Raw genomic sequence first — 17,571 nt, 5'->3', positions numbered from 1 at the left:
TGGCTTTCCTGTAGACTGCACAGACGTCCATAAATCTACCTCTCTGCTAAGTGGGGGAGGGAGAAATGTAGAGGGGAGGAAGAGAAAGAGACAGAGAGAACGAAAGTGCGATGAAAGATATGTTCTAAGGGACCGAGACCAAAAGAGAGAGAGAATGTAGACTTAACCCTTTTTTACCAGGCCAGTTGACTGAGAACCCATTCTCATTTACAGCAACAACCTGGGGAATGAATGAGCCTATTGGGGATGATTAGGTGGCCATGAGGGCCAGGATAGTGGGGTTAAAACCCTTATTCTTACAATAAGCATTTGACCATATTAATGTCGAAAGACAGCACCCTACACAGGGCAATGTCCCCAATCACTGTCCTGGGGTATTGGTATATATATATATAAATATTTTTAGGTCAGAGGAAAGAGTGCCTCCTATTGGCCCTCCAACATCACTTCCAGCAGCATCTGGTCTCCCATCTAGGGTCTGACCAGGACCAACACTGCTTAGCTTCAGTGGCAAGCCAGCAGTGGGATGCAGGGTGGTGTGCCATATACAATATGTAGAGAGGTGGTGGGGGAGAGCAAGCTAGAGTCTGCTGAAGTGCTTACTTCTAACCTTGCCTTACTGCATTTAAAACACTTTTTCTACCGACTACTTGGGATTGACGTCTAAACGGTGTATACACAGTCATCACTGGTGTGGCTGCAGTGGCCGGTCTGGGAATTCTCAATGGCACACCGTCACTCCATACTGTGCCATTCCTGGTTGTTCCCTGTCCTTTCCTCTGTGGCGTTCCCATGCCATATAAAATCCCTCTGTAAAGTTGGTTAATGTGCCAACCACATGGCTTTTCTTAACCCTGTCCAGCGAGCACACGCTTACTGGAAGCTGGATGGATGTTAAAAAGCCATTCCGGCCACGTTTTCTGCCTTGAAAAGCATTCAGTAAGCCCTCATCAGTTTCCTCAGTGTTTCTTCCTCATAAAGCATATGTAGGGAGTTATATTAAGAGACATGTGAATGCCCAGACACACACACACACACACACACACACACACACACACACACACATACACTACACCATGTAAGAAGGGTAGGGTGTAGGTTATAGAATCTGGTCTGTTTTGGTCTGTTTTGCATCTTTGCTATCCCACAATGCATTGGGGGTCGATTCAGTCCCCAGGTCTCTTTGTTATACAGTACATTCTTTCCTCTGTGTTTACGTGTTAGTCTTGATTCACTTTCCAGACAGGTGACATACGTGCAGGATATCTCCTGGTTATGTGTGTTCTCTTAACTTGTACAATAATTTTGTCATATTGGCCCAATATTGCTTTGTTGGGCCAACAGACCATGTGTTAGCGGGGTTTAGTATCCCACAGAGCAGAAACTCAAAAATACCAAAATCGGGACCAGCTGAGCAAATACTCAGAGCAAGTGATGTCACCGATTCCCCCAAAGTCGTCCATTAAGGACAGGCTGACCACAAAGAGGGAACATGACACAGGTTTAGCAGCGAGTCGAGATGCTAAGGGAGACGGTTGTCCTACACTTTGACTTTTCTGTTACCCCGACTCCCCTGCCAACCAGCGGGTTTTAGTAGGGAGACTGGAAGAAGGGAGAACAGTTGAGATGTAATTATAGGAGAATGAAAACACGGGGGCTGGCTGGCTGTAGACAGGGGGTCCTTTCAGGGGAGGCTGCACTGTGGACACTGTCAGATAGGAATCATCTCAGGAGGCTTGCAGCAGTGGCCCAGGAAAAGGAGGGAGGGGGGGTGGAGGGAGATGGGGTTATGTGGTTGTTCTTGTATCTCAGAGTAGAGAAAATGGGGACTACTTCCTTGTGTAACGGATGTGAAATGCTAGCTTAGTTAGTGGTGGTTCGCGCTAAATAGCGTTTCAATCGGTGACGTCACTTGCTCTGAGACCTTGAAGTAGTAGTTCCCCTTGCTCTGCAAGGGCCGCGGCTTTTGTGGAGCGATGGGTAACAATGATTCGAGGGTGACTGTTGTTGATGTGTGCAGAGGGTACCTGGTTCGCGCCCAGGTATGGGCGAGGGGACGGTCTAAAGTTATACTGTTACACTTGTAGAGGACAGCTGAGTGTCTGCACTCAGACAAAGTGTACAGAAATCTTTCGTCTATGATATGTAAAGGTTTGGGTTCTGTGCGTCCAGACGTGGATGTGAATTAAGGCAGCCCCCCGGCATCTCTCTGAATTAAAGGGGTGAGGTTAAATGCAGAAGACAGATTTCAGTTGATGGCATTCAGTTGTACAACTGACTTTCCCCTTCCCCTTTCATCTCAAGTTAGGTAAAAAGTCCTACCACCAAAGTCAATTTGAAGAATATTATGTTAATTATCTAAGCCAGGGAGTTCAACTTTGATGGAGGTGGGGGCCACAAACTCATGAGGGGCCGCAGTGGCTCGTGGGTCTGCATACCCACACATGCTGTCAGAGCCAGCCCTAGCCTTTTGGGGGCCCTAAGCAAAATTTTGTGAGGGCCCACCAGTCGGTAAATCGACCATGATTACTACAAGTTTAGATAGCTGGCCGCTAGACTAACTTACCAATTTTAAAAAAATGTTAGATGACGTGTAAATTGAGTGACTATCAGTGATTGACATAACAAGAGAAAATGTTCTGATTCACAACCACATTTTGAAATGACACCTTGTGTATTCTACTATTCTAACTCTCAACAGTAAGTTGAGATCCAGACTGAGTTCCCCAAAAATCTATGTACTGTATATACAGTACCAGTCAAAAGTTTGGACACATGTACACAGTCAAGGGTTTTTCATTATTTTTACTATTTTCTACATTGTAGAATAGTAGTGAAGACATCAAACTATGAAATAACACATGGAATCATGAAGTAACCAAAAAAGTGTAAATATATTTTAGATTTTAGATTATTCAAAGTAGCCACTCTTTGCCTTGATGACAGCTATGCACACTGTTGGCATTCTCTCAACCAGCTTCACCTGGAATGCTTTTCCAACAGTCTTGAAGAAGTTCCCACATATGCTCAGTAGTTGTTGGCTGCTTTCCCTTCACTCTGCGGTCCAATTCATAACAAAACCTTCATAGTTGGGTTGAGGTTGGGTGATTCTGGAGGCCAAGTCATCTGATGCAGCACTTCATCACTCTCTTTCTTGGCCAAATAGCCCTTACACAGCCTGGAGGTATGTTGGTTCGTTGTCCTGTTGAAAAACTAATTATAGACACACTAAGAGCAAACCAGATGAGATGGCGTATCGCTGAAGAATGCTGTGGTAGCCATGCTGGTTAAGTTTGCCTTGAATTCTAAATAAATCACTGACAGTATCACCAGCAACGCACCCCCACACCATCACTCCTCCTCCTCCATGCTTCATGGTGGGAACTACACATGCAGAGATCATCCGTTCACCTACTCTGCAACAATTCAATAAGGAATGTCTGATTCACGCAGTCTCTGAACAGTTGATGTTGATGATGTTACTTGAACTCTGTGAAGAATTTATTTGGGCTGCAATTGCTGAGGCTGGTAACTCTAATGAACTTATCCTCTGCAGCAGAGGTAACTCTGGGTTTTCCTTTCCTGTGGCGGTCCTCATGAGAGCCAGTTTCATCATAACGCTTGATTTTTTTTGCTGTTTATAATTTTTTTGAGAGGGGGGTGGGGTGTAGATTCGAAGGCCTACAAAAGGGCCGTGAGGTGCCGGTTGCCCATCCCTAATCTAAGCACTTAGCAAATTATAAAAGTTGAATTGACTATGCCTATAGATGCAGTTCCTTTAAACTAACTTATACTGACAGACGATGTGAATTTGACTATTATTACTATTTTGGGTGATGGTATATGCAAGGTCATTTTCTTAGTCTATGAGAAATGTCCAAATGACTTTGTCCCCTTGCAAATACCGTGGCCTACACACAAATTGAACCCACTTTATATCGACACCGCCACGCCCCCAACCAACTGAGCCATCTGCAATTGAACACTAACCCTCCAACTCTTTGTCTTTTTCCTTTTGCAGCCTGAGGAGTTTGAGGGGATCCATTCACACACCTTTCGGGTGAAGACATTCAAGAAGAGCAAGCACTGTGGCGTGTGCAAACAGACCGTCAGCCAGGAGGGGCTAATTTGCAAAGGTTAGTACTGACCTTGCCTGAGTGTTACCATGGTAACCGGGGGCCGTCAAGGGGTCATTCAGGGTCACTTAAGGTCACTGTTTTGGTCAATGTGTGTAATTATGCTAAAATGGTCTTAAGTGGCTCTGGGGAGGTCAGGGACTTGCTGGTTTTCAATTCACTCAATGCTAGTGTGTTAATCAGGCTTTTAACTCATTTCATTGATTAGATTGATAGCTTGCTTAGTAATCAAATGGTGTTCTAGTTGGATATTGAGAATTGAATGAATGACATAATACAATGGGACTACAGAATATAAACAATACAGTCATAGAGGTCTGTGATTCATCAAAGCTGGATGACAGTTAGCTCAGTATTGCTACCCAGGTCTTGGCAATCCCTAGCAAACCTACAGGCTAGAGTCTAGACAGTAGAGACACTGGGCTTGGCTAGCCACTAAAACCTGGCCACAGCTTCCTGGCTAGTGGAAATGTCTGGTTCTTCATAGTTCTACACATGAAGCAACATGGGGGATGCCTGCTGGTTGTTTAGCCTGGCTTACAGAAGTGAAATATTTGTCTTGCCTCGCCCGCGGCTTGCGGAAACACAGAGGCATCCAATTGGCTTGGGGAAACACAGAGGCATCCTACTGGCTTGGGGAAACACAGACAAATCCTATTGGCTTGGGGAAACACAGAGGCATCCGATTGGCTTGTGGAAACACAGACGCATCCTATTGGCTTGGGGAAACACAGACGCATCCATTTGGCTTGGGGAAACACAGAGGCATCCTACTGGCTTGGGGAAACACAGAGGCATCCAATTGGCTTGGGGAAACACAGAGGCATCCTACTGGCTTGGGGAAACACAGACAAATCCTATTGGCTTGGGGAAACACAGAGGCATCCGATTGGCTTGTGGAAACACAGACGCATCCTATTGGCTTGGGGAAACACAGACGCATCCATTTGGCTTGGGGAAACACAGAGGCATCCTACTGGCTTGGGGAAACACAGAGGCATCCAATTGGCTTGGGGAAACACAGAGGCATCCAATTGGCTTGGGGAAACACAGAGGCAGAGGCATCCTATTGGCTTGGGGAAACAGAGGAATCCTATTGGCTTACTGCTTTACTCTGAGTCCTGTAAAGTCATGGACAAAAGTTTAGAGAATTACACAAATATTAATTTTCACAAAGGCTGCTGCCTCAGTTTGTATGATGGCAATTTGCATATACTGCAGAATGTTATGAATAGTGATCAGATGAATTGCAATTAATTGCAAAGTCCCTATTTGCCATGCAGAGGAACTGAATTCCCCAAAAACATTTCCATTGCATTTCAGCACTGCCACAAAAGGACCAGCTGACATCACCATCATGTCAGTGATTATCTCGTTAACACAGGTGTGATTGTTGACGAGGACAAGGCTGGAGATCACTCTGTCATGCTGATTGAGTTCAAATAACAGACCTGCAAGGAAACACATGCCGTCATCATTGCTTTGCACAAAAACTGCTTCACAGGCAAGATTATTGCTGCCAGTAAGATTGTACCTAAATCAACCATTTATCGGATCATCAAGAACTTCAAGGAGAGCGGTTCAATTGTTGTGAAGAAGGGCGCCCAAGAAAGTCCAGCAAGCGCCAGGACCATCTCCTAAAGTTGATTCAGCTGCGGGATCGTGGCACCACCAGTACAGAGCTTGCTCAGGAATGGCAGCAGGCAGGTGTGAGTGCCTCTGCACGCACAGTGAGGCGAAGACTTTTGGAGGACGGCCTGGTGTCAAGAAGGGCAGCAAAGAAGCCACTTCTCTCCAGGAAAAACACGAGGGACAGACTGATATTCTGCAAAAGGTACAGGGATTGGACTGCTGAGGACTGGGGCAAAGTCATTTTCTCTGATGAATCCCCTTTCCGATTGTTTGGGGCATCCGGAAAAAAGCTTGTCCGGAGAAGATAAGATGGGCGCTACCATCAGTCCTGTTTCATGCCAACAGTAAAGCATCCTGAGTCCATTCATGTGTGGGGTTGCATCTCAGCCAAGGGAGTGGGCTCACTCACAATTTTGTCCTAAGAACACAGCCATGAATAAAGAATGGTACCAACACATCCTCCGAGAGCAACTTCTCCCAACCATCCAGGAACATTTTGGTGACGAATAATGCCTTTTCCAGCATGATGGAGCACCTTGCCATAAGGCAAAAGTGAAAACTAAGTGGCTCGGGGAACAACACATCGATATTTTGGGTCCATGGCCAGGGAACTCCCCAGACCTTAATCTCATTGAGAAATTGTGGTCAATCCTCAAGAGGTGGGTGGACAAACAAAATCCTACAAATTCTGACAAACTCCAAGCATTGATTTATGCAAGAATGGGCTACCATCAGTCAGGATGTGGCCCAGAAGTTAATTGACAGCATGACAGGCCGAATTGCAGAGGTCTTGAAAAAGAAGGGTCAACACTGCACATATTGAATCTTTGCATCAACTTCATGGAGGACTTATTATGTTACATTATGGAGAGGACTTATTATGTTACATTATGGAGAGGATTTATTATGTTACATTATGGAGAGGACTTATTATGTTACATTATGGAGAGGACTTATTATGTTACATTATAGAGAGGACTTATTATGTTACATTATGGAGAGGATTTATTACGTTACATTATGGAGAGGACTTATTATGTTACATTATGGAGAGGACTTATTATGTTACATTATGGAGAGGACTTATTACGTTACATTATGGAGAGGACTTATTATGTTACATTATGGAGAGGACTTATTATGTTACATTATGGAGAGGACTTATTATGTTACATTATGGAGAGGACTTATTATGTTACATTATGGAGAGGACTTATTACGTTACATTATGGAGAGGACTTATTATGTTACATTATGGAGAGGATTTATTATGTTACATTATGGAGAGGATTTATTACGTTACATTATGGAGAGGACTTATTATGTTACATTATGGAGAGGACTTATTACGTTACATTATGGAGAGGACTTATTATGTTACATTATGGAGAGGACTTATTATGTTACATTATGGAGAGGACTTATTATGTTACATTATGGAGAGGACTTATTACGTTACATTATGGAGAGGACTTATTATGTTACATTATGGAGAGGATTTATTATGTTACATTATGGAGAGGACTTATTATGTTACATTATGGAGAGGACTTATTATGTTACATTATAGAGAGGACTTATTATGTTACATTATGGAGAGGATTTATTATGTTACATTATGGAGAGGACTTATTATGTTACATTATGGAGAGGATTTATTATGTTACATTATAGAGGGGACTTATTATGTTACATTATAGAGAGGACTTATTATGTTACATTATAGAGAGGACATATTATGTTACATTATAGAGATGACTTATTATGTTACATTATAGAGATGACTTGTATTGTAACATTATTAAGATGGTTGTAAGAAAGCTGTGAGCAGACAAACACACACACACACACACACACACACACACACACAACACACACACACACACACACACACACACACACACACACACACACACACACACACAGCTGTAGGGGCTCAGCTTCACACTCACCCAACATGTAGTAGATTGGACCACCATGTCTGTATCCTACAAACTGAAGGAAAACAGTTTTTCTATGTTGTTGACATTATATTTTCAATACCCTCTACTGGATTCTCCTACACATTACAGGTCAATGGCCCTCTCATAGTGCTGTTACAGAACTAGTACTGTTTTCAGGGACACTTGTCCCCCTCATCAGTTGATTATCACATGATGATGATAACGTGACAAGGCGTTAACAGACTGATGGTGATAACATGACAAGGCTGACAGTTAACAGACTGATGATGGTAACATGACAAGGCTGACAGTTAACAGACTGATGATGATAACATGACAAGGCTGACAGTTAACAGACTGATGATGATAACATGACAAGGCTGACAGTTAACAGACTGATGATGATAACATGACAAGGCTGACAGTTAACAGACTGATGATGATGACATGACAAGGCTGATTGGCAGAAAGTTAACAGTTAACTGACTGATGATGACATGACAAGTGCATGATTGTTTAACAGTTAGACTTGAAAATGATAATAAACCAATTAGGACATTTGGGAAGTCTTGATATAACATTTTGAACAGAAATAAAATGGTTTATTGAACAGACTTTGAACATGATGATCTATGCCAAAATCTAAAGGCTAGACTAAGTTAACTTACTGATGATGGTACAATAAAATACAAAACCAGGCTGTATTATAGTTAATTCAGACTGAGAATGATGCTTCCTTTCAAATGATAATATGACAAGGCTGAGGCAGTTAACAGACTGAAACTGAAAAAAGGGTGATGAGTTTAATAGACAGATGATAACATGACCAGGCTGACAGTTAACAGACTGTGGCCTCCAAGGACAATGTGGACACAATTGCTGTTGAGTTGAAGGCACAGTGCAGACGTGTTTATCTCAATATCAAATATTTTCTGGGTAACAATTAAGTACCTTTCTGTAATGGTTTTCCATTAAAATAAAATAAAATACCAAACTAGCTATTTAGCAAAACATTTTTCTCAAGCAATAAGGACTGTCTGAGAGTGGGGAGGGATATGTAATCTGAAAACTAGGATGTTATTGGCAGAGAAGTTTGGAACACAACAAACATATGGTTTCCATGGTTTCCAAGTGCTTAATACCATTCCATTTACTCCGTTCCAGCCATTATTATGAGCCGTCCTCCTCTCAACAGCCTCCACTGCTGTTTAGATTGCATTTTCAACCAGCAGCTATCATGAAATTAGATGTTTTTTACAGTGTTCTTTTCATCAGTTGTTGTACAGTATGATACAAAACTTAAGAAAAACGAAATCTTGAATGCCCCCGGGTGTTTAAGAAATGCAGAAATGCTGTTGAGTCAAGATCACCACTAGAGGGGAGCAGAACATCAAATATGCTGCAGCAAACACGGACTGACTACCCGCAGAGTTCTTTGAATTGTAGTATTTGTCACGGGAGTACCTCATTAATTTATACATCAACAAAGTATTGGAAAAGATTTTAACATTAGAGGGGTTTCCAACCCCGTTCCTGGAGAGATACCCTCCTGTAGGTTTTTTTTAAATCTCCAACCCTGTTACTGGAGAGATACCCTCCTGTAGGTTTTAACTCTAACCCTGTTCCTGGAGAGATACCCTCCTGTAGGTTTTAATTCCAACCCTGTTCCTGGAGAGATACCCTCCTGTAGGTTTTAACTCTAACCCTGTTCCTGGAGAGATACCCTCCTGTAGGTTTTAATTCCAACCCTGTTCCTGGAGAGATACCCTCCTGTAGGTTTTAACTCTAACCCTGTTCCTGGAGAGATACCCTCCTGTAGGTTTTAATTCCAACCCTGTTCCTGGAGAGATACCCTCCTGTAGGTTTTAACTCCAACCCTGTTCCTGGAGAGATACCCTCCTTGTAGGTTTTAACTCCAACCCTGTTCCTGGAGAGATACCCTCCTTGTAGGTTTTAACTCCAACGACAGTCTAATGTAGTGGTCAGAACATGGTACATGATGTGTCTGATGTCTGTGACAGTCTAATGTAGTGTCTGCGTCTGTCTTTGCGTGTGTGTGTACTGTACGTGTGTGTGTTGCACAAATGAAAGAGGAAATATCTCAGCCCTCGTTCCGTCTCTCTAGCTGGGCTCAGCCCATGCCTTTGGGAGTCCAGCCCCATTACAAAGGACCTGGTTGAGGGAATAGCCCCAGCCCCTCTCCCCCCCAGCCCCCCAGCCCCGCTCTCCCCACTACCCGCCCTCCTCACTACCCGCTCTCCCCACTACCCGCCCTCCTCACTACCCGTTTTCCTCACTACCCGCTCTCCACACTACCCGCTCTCCTCACTACCCGCTCTCCTCACTACCCACTCTCCTTACTACCCGCTCTCCTCACTACCTGCTCTCTCTACTACCCGCTCTCCTCACTACCCGCTCTCCTCACTACCCGCTCTCCCTACTACCCGCTCTCCTCACTTCCCGCTCTCTCTACTACCCACTCTCCTCACTGCCCGCCCTCCTCACTACCCGCTCTCCCCACTGCAAGCTCTCCCCACTACCCACTCTCCTCACTACCCGCTCTCCTCACTACCCGCTCTCCTCACTACCCGCTCTCTCTACTACCCGCTCTCCTCACTACCCGCTCTCCTCACTACCCGCTCTCTCTACTACCCGCTTTCAACACTACCCGCTCTCCTCACCACCCGCTCTCCTCACTACCCGCTCTCCTCACTACCCGCTCTCCTCACTATCCGCTCTCTATACTACCCGCTTTCAACACTACCCGCTCTCCTCACTACCCGCTCTCTCTACTACCCGCTTTCAACACTACCCGCTCTCCTCACTACCCGCTCTCCTCACTACCCGCTCTCCTCACTGCCCGCTCTCCTCACTACCCGCTCTTCCCACTACCCGCCCTCCCCACTACGCGTTTTCCTCACTACCCGCTCTCCACACTACCCACTCTCCCACTATCTGCTCTCCTCACTACCCACTCTCCGCATTACCCGCTCACTCCTACCCGCTCTCCTCACTACCCGCCCTCCTCACTACCCGTTTTCCTCACTACCCGCTCTCCACACTACCCGCTCTCCTCACTACCCGCTCTCCTCACTACCCACTCTCCTTACTACCCGCTCTCCTCACTACCTGCTCTCTCTACTACCCGCTCTCCTCACTACCCGCTCTCCTCACTGCCCGCTCTCCTCACTACCCACTCTCCTTACTACCCGCTCTCCTCACTACCTGCTCTCTCTACTACCCGCTCTCCTCACTACCCGCTCTCCTCACTGCCCGCTCTCCTCACTGCCCGCTCTCCTCACTGCCCGCTCTCCTCACTACCCGCTCTCCTCACTACCCGCTCTCCCTACTACCCGCTCTCCTCACTGCCCGCTCTCCTCACTGCCCGCTCTCCTCACTACCCGCTCTCCTCACTTCCCGCTCTCTCTACTACCCACTCTCCTCACTGCCCGCCCTCCTCACTACCCGCTCTCCCCACTGCAAGCTCTCCCCACTACCCACTCTCCTCACTGCCCGCTCTCCTCACTACCCGCTCTCCTCACTACCCGCTCTCCTCACTATCCGCTCTCTATACTACCCGCTTTCAACACTACCCGCTCTCCTCACTACCCGCTCTCTCTACTACCCGCTCTCCTCACTACCCGCTCTCCTCACTACCCGCTCTCTCTACTACCCGCTTTCAACACTACCCGCTCTCCTCACTACCCGCTCTCCTCACTACCCGCTCTCCTCACTGCCCGCTCTCCTCACTACCCGCTCTTCACACTACCCGCCCTCCCCACTACGCGTTTTCCTCACTACCCGCTCTCCACACTACCCACTCTCCCACTATCTGCTCTCCTCACTACCCACTCTCCGCATTACCCGCTCTCACCTACCCGCTCTCCTCACTACCCGCTTTCTCTACTACCCGCTCTCCTCACTACCCGCTCTCCTCACTGCCCGCTCTCCTCACTGCCCACTATCCTCACTACCCGCTCTCCTCACTACCCGCTCTCCTCACTACCCGCTCTCCTCACTTCCCGCTCCTCCTCACTGCCCGCTCTCCTCACTGCCCACTATCCTCACTACCCGCTCTCCTCACTACCCGCTCTCCTCACTACCCGCTCTCCTCACTGCCCGCTCTCCTCACTGCCCACTCTCCTCACTACCTGCTCTCCTCACTACCCGCTCTCCCCACTGCCCTCTCTCCTCACTACCCGCTCTCTCTACTACCCGCTCTCCCCACTACCCGCTCTCCTCACTTCCCGCTCTCTCTACTACCCGCTCTCCTCACTACCTGCTCTCCTCACTACCCGCTCTCCCCACTGCCCGCTCTCCTCAATACCCGCTCTCCTCACTACCCGCTCTTCCACTACCCGCCTTCCTCACTACCCGCTCTCCTCACTGCCCGCTCTCCTCACTTCCCGCTCTCCTCACTACCCGCTCTCTCTACTACCCGCTCTCCTCACTACCCGCTCTCCTCACTACCCGCTCTCCTCACTACCCGCTCTCACCACTACCCGCTCTCCTCACTACCCGCTCTCCTCACTACCCGCTCTCCTCACTGCCCGCTCTCCTCACTACCCACTCTCCTCACTACCCGCTCTCCTCACTACCCACTCTCCTCACTACCCGCTCTCCTCACTGCCCGCTCTCCTCACTACCCGCTCTCCTCACCACCCGCTCTCCTCACTGCCCGCTCTCCTCACTACCCGCTCTCCTCACTACCCATCGTTCCCCCTCTCCTTTATTTCTGCTCTGTTTACACTGCAGAGCTCTAACTTCCTAACAAGGGAAAAGCCTGACAGGGCCCTTGTGCGCCAGCCACCTTCACACCCAATATGGAAGTCCTCCTCTCTCTGTCTTCCCCTTGTACCCCAGGGGAGTGTGTTACCTCAGGGCTTATATGCTGGGAACAGAATGGGTCAGTGTATCTAGACTCTGTGATAGGGTGGGTGGAGCACAGTTCAGTGGTATTCCAGAGAACAATATAGTGGAGGGGAAACCACTTTTTATGGTAGTGCATGAGGTGAGCACTTTCAGCCTTTGGTGCAATACTTAAAGGGATACGTTAGGATTTAGCATGTCTTCCTACTTACCCAGAAGCAGACAAACTCCTGGATGCCCTTTTATGTCTCTGCATGCAGTTTGAAGGAAGTTGAAGGTAGCATCTCATTAGTTCCATTAAATACTAGCCAACTCCTCTGAAAAGCAGGGAAAGATACCTTTTCACTACTCCACAGCTGGGTGGTTTGTCATTTATAGTCTTATAAAGCTCTACATAGTGATCAATAGTTTATAAATGTGTTAATTACACTTAATGTATAACTTTGTAACACTCCATTCTTTTTAGTATTCAAACAGTGCCATGCTCTTCGACTGGATAAAATAAGTGTCTTTAGCTGTACCCTGGGAACCAGAGTCTCCTCGGGGTTGGAGTGTGCTGTAGATTTTCACTGGGAACCAGAGTCTCCTCAGGGTTGGAGTGTGCTGTAGGTTTTCACTGGGAACCAGAGTCTCCTCGGGGTTGGAGTGTGCTGTAGGTTTTCACTGGGAACCAGAGTCTCCTCGGGGTTGGAGTGTGCTGTAGGTTTTCACTGGGAACCAGAGTCTCCTCAGCGTTGGAGTGTGCTGTAGGTTTTCACTGGGAACCAGAGTCTCCTCAGGGTTGGAGTGTGCTGTAGGGTTTCACTGGGAACCAGAGTCTCCTCAGGGTTGGAGTGTGCTGTAGGTTTTCACTGGGAACCAGAGTTTCCTCGGGGTTGGAGTGTGCTGTAGGTTTTCACTGGGAACCAGAGACTCCTCGGAGTTGGAGTGTGCTGTAGGTTTTCACTGGGAACCAGAGTCTCCTCAGGGTTGGAGTGTGCTGTAGGGTTTCACTGGGAACCAGAGTCTCCTCAGGGTTGGAGTGTGCTGTAGGTTTTCACTGGGAACCAGAGTTTCCTCTGGGTTGGAGTGTGCTGTAGGTTTTCACTGGGAACCAGAGACTCCTCGGAGTTGGAGTGTGCTGTAGGTTTTCACTGGGAACCAGAGTCTCCTCAGGGTTGGAGTGTGCTATAGGTTTTCACTGGGAACCAGAGACTCCTCGGAGTTGGAGTGTGCTGTAGGTTTTCACTCTGTCACTTCTCTCATGGCCTTTAATTAAATAATCAAAGAGCCTCTCAAATGTTAGTGCAAATGTAGTCTTGAGGTGTCTAAATATAAACTAAATGGCATGAACTAATTATACCAGCGTGTCTTGTTTATACAACACAAGATTACAGTTAACATCAGTGCTCAGGACTAGCACATTCACTCTATCCTACTTCAGAAGAAATACTATGAGGTCATTTTTTAAACTCAAGTATATCTGAATGAATATATAGTGGGGAGAACAACTATTTGATACACTGCCGATTTTGCAGGTTTGCAGGAGGAAGGCGCTGGGCAGACTTTTCCTACTTACAAAGCATGTAGAGGTCTGTAATTTTTACCATAGGTACACTTCAAATGTGAGAGACGGAATCTAAAACAAAAATCCAGAAAATCACATTGTATGATTTTTAAGTAATTAATTTGCATTTTATTGCATGACATAAGTATTTGATACATCAGAAAAGCAGAACTTAATATTTGGTACTACAATTACAGAGATCATATGTTTCCTTGTAACGGTTTTCTTGATTTGAAGGAGAGGCGGACCAAAACGCAGCGTGGTTTCTATTCATGGTTCTTTAATCAAATCATAGAAAAACAAACATAGACTGCCCACCCCAACTCACGCCCTGACCATACTAAATAATGACAAAACAAAGGAAATAAAGGTCAGAACGTGACAGTACCCCCCCCCCCCAAAGGTGCGGACTCCGGCCGCAAAACCTTAACCTATAGGGGAGGGTCTGGGTGGGCGTCTGTACGCGGTGGCGGTGGCGGCGCAGGACGCGGACCCCACTTCACCATCGTCTTAGTCCGCCTTCTTGTCCGCTTCCGTGGCCTCCTAACCACGGTGACCCTACTAAATGACCCCACTGGACTGAGGGGCAGCTCTGGACAGAGGGGCGGAAGCTCTGGACAGAAGGGCAGGGGCTCTGGGCTGAGGGGCTCTGGCGCCTCTGGGCTGAGGGGCTCTGGCGCCTCTGGGCTGAGGGGCTCTGGCGCCTCTGGGCTGAGGGGCTCTGGCGCCTCTGGGTTGAGGGGCTCTGGCGCCTCTGGGCTGAGGGGCTCTGGCGGCCCCTGGCTGACTGGCGGCACTGGCGGCCCCTGGCTGACTGGCGGCACTGGCGGCCCCTGGCTGACTGGCGGCACTGGCGGCCCCTGGCTGACTGGCGGCACTGGCGGCTCCTGGCTGACTGGCGGCATTGGCGGCCCCTGGCTGACTGGCGGCCCCTGGCTGACTGGCGGCACTGGCGGCTCCTTGCAGACTTGCGGCACTGGCGGCGCTGGGCAGACTGGCTTCACTGGTGGCGCTGGGCAGACTGGCGGCACTGGGCAGACTGACGGCACTGGCGGCGCTGGGCAGACGGGTGGCTCAGGCGGCGCTGGGCAGACTGGCGACTCTGATGGCGCTGGGCAGACTGACAACTCTGATGGCGCTGGGCAGACTGGCGACTCTGATGGCGCTGGGCAGACGGGAAGCTCCGGCAACGCTGGAGAGGAAAGCTCTGGCAGCGCTGGACTGAGGAGCTCTGGCGCCTCTGGAATGAGGGGCTCTGGCGCCTCTGGAATGAGGGGCGGGAGCTCTGGCAGCGCCGAACAGGCGGGAGACTCCGGCTGCGCTGGAGAGGAGGAAGGCTCTAGCAGCGCCGGAGAGGCGGGAGATTCCGGCAGCGCTGGACAGGCGAGGCGCACTGTAGGCCTGATGCGTGGTGCTGGAACTGGTGGTACTGGGCCGAGGACACGCCCAGGAAGCCTGGTGCGGGGAGCTGCCACCGGAGGGCTGGTGCGTGGAGGTGGTACCGGATAGACCGGACCGTGCAGGTGCACTGGAGCTCTTGAGCACCGAGCCTGCCCAACCTTACCCGGTTGAATGGTCCCGGTTGCCCTGCCAGTGCGGCGAGGTGGAATAGCCCGCACTGGGCTATGCAGGCGAACCGGGGACAGCGTGCGCAAGGCTGGTGCCATGTAAGCCGGCCCAAGGAGACGCACTGTCGACCAGTTTTGCACACACTGCAGCAGGGATTTTGGCCCACTCCTCCATACAGACCTTCTCCAGATCCTTCAGGTTTCGGGGCTGTCGCTGGGCAATACGGACTTTCAGCTCCTTCCAAAGATTTTCTATTGGGTTCAGGTCTGGAGACTGGCTAGGCCACTCCAGGACCTTGAGATGCTTCTTAAGGTGCCACTCCTTAGTTGCCCTGGCTGTGTGTTTCGGGTCCTTGTCATGGTAGAAGACCCATCTTCAATGCTCTTACTGAGGGAAGGAGGTGTTGGCCAAGATCTCGCGATACATGGCCCCATCCATCCTCCCCTCAATACGGTGCAGTCGTCCAGTCTCCATTGCAGAAAAGCATCCCCAAAGAATGATGTTTCCACCTCCATGCTTCATGTTTGGGATGGTGTTCTTGGGGTTGTACTCATCCTTCTTTTTCCTCCAAACACGGCGAGTGGAGTTTAGACCAAAAACCTATATTTTTGTCTCATCAGACCACATGACCTTCTCCCATTCCTCCTCTGGATCATCCAGATGGTCATTGGCAAACTTCAGATGGGCCTGGACATGCGCTGGCTTGAGCAGGGTTGACCTTGCGTGCGCTGCAGGATTTTAATCCATGACAGTGTAGTGTGTTACTAATGGTTTTCTTTGAGACTGTGGTCCCAGCTCTCTTCCGGTCATTGACCTGGTCCTGCCGTGTAGTTCTGGGCTGATCCCTCACCTTCCTCATGATCATTGATGCCCCACGAGGTGAGATCTTGCATGGAGCCCCAGACCGAGGGTGATTGACCGTCATCTTGAACTTCTTCCATTTTCTAATAATTGTGCCAACAGTTGTTGCCTTCTCACCAAGCTGCTTGCCTATTGTCTGGTAGCCCATTCCAGCCTTGTGCAGGTCTACAATTTTATCCCTGATGTCCTTACATAGCTCCCTGGTCTTGGCCATTGTGGAGAGGTTGGAGTCTGTTTGATTGAGTGTGTGGACAGGTGTCTTTTATACAGGGAACGAGTTCAAACAGGTGCAGTTAATACAGGTAATGTGAGGTCTGTGAGAGACAGAATTCTTACTGGTTGGTAGGTGTTTAAATACTTAAGTCATGCAATAAAATGCAAATTAATTACTTAAAAATCATACAATGTGACTTTCTGGATTTTTGTTTTAGATTCCGTTTCTCACAGTTGAAGTGTACCTATAATAAAAATTGCAGACCTCTACATGCTTTGTAAGTAGGGAAACCTGCAAAATCAGCAGTGTATCAAATACTTGTTCTCCCCACTGTAAATAGACTAAGCATCTATTGTAGTATAGTCTAAATTAGTATGGTTAGTCTAGTTTGGAGTATGGTTCATCTCTGTCCATCTTGGACTATTCTACCCCGTAAGGTACAACCAAACCCAGACAAGCTTCTCAGCTCTCAGACCCTGGCTCTCTCCATACCCTGACTCTCTCCATACCCTGACTCTTCATACCCTGACGCTCTCTCTCCATACCCTGACTCTCTCTCTCCAGACTCTGACTCTCTCTCTCCATGCCCTGACTCTCTCTCTCCAGACCCTGACTCTCTCACTCCAGACCCTGACTCTCTCTCTCTCCAGATCCTGTCTCTCTCCAGACCCTGTCTCTCTCTAGACCCTGTCTCTCTCCCCAGACCCTGACTCTCTCTCTCCATACCCTGATTCTCTCTCTCCATACCCTGACTCTCTCTCTCTCCATACCCTTTCTCTCTCTCTCCATACTCTGACTCTC

The 17,571-nt window shown here is 48.2% G+C and overlaps 1 protein-coding gene across 1 annotated transcript in view; it reads left to right on the top strand.

The window, feature by feature from the left end:
- The window catches only part of LOC112224753 (tensin-1-like), a 298,598-nt gene that overhangs the window by 110,514 nt on the left and 170,513 nt on the right, over positions 1-17,571 (top strand). Inside the window, 1 exon segment of the mRNA XM_042319964.1 lies at positions 4,022-4,136. Coding sequence (XP_042175898.1) covers positions 4,022-4,136 — 115 coding nt within the window.

The sequence above is a fragment of the Oncorhynchus tshawytscha genome, linkage group LG03, assembly GCF_018296145.1.
Source record: "Oncorhynchus tshawytscha isolate Ot180627B linkage group LG03, Otsh_v2.0, whole genome shotgun sequence".
NCBI classification, from domain to species: Eukaryota; Metazoa; Chordata; class Actinopteri; order Salmoniformes; family Salmonidae; genus Oncorhynchus; species Oncorhynchus tshawytscha.
The sequence above is the reverse complement of the archived record's forward strand: the minus strand, read 5'-3'. Positions and strand labels throughout refer to the sequence as shown.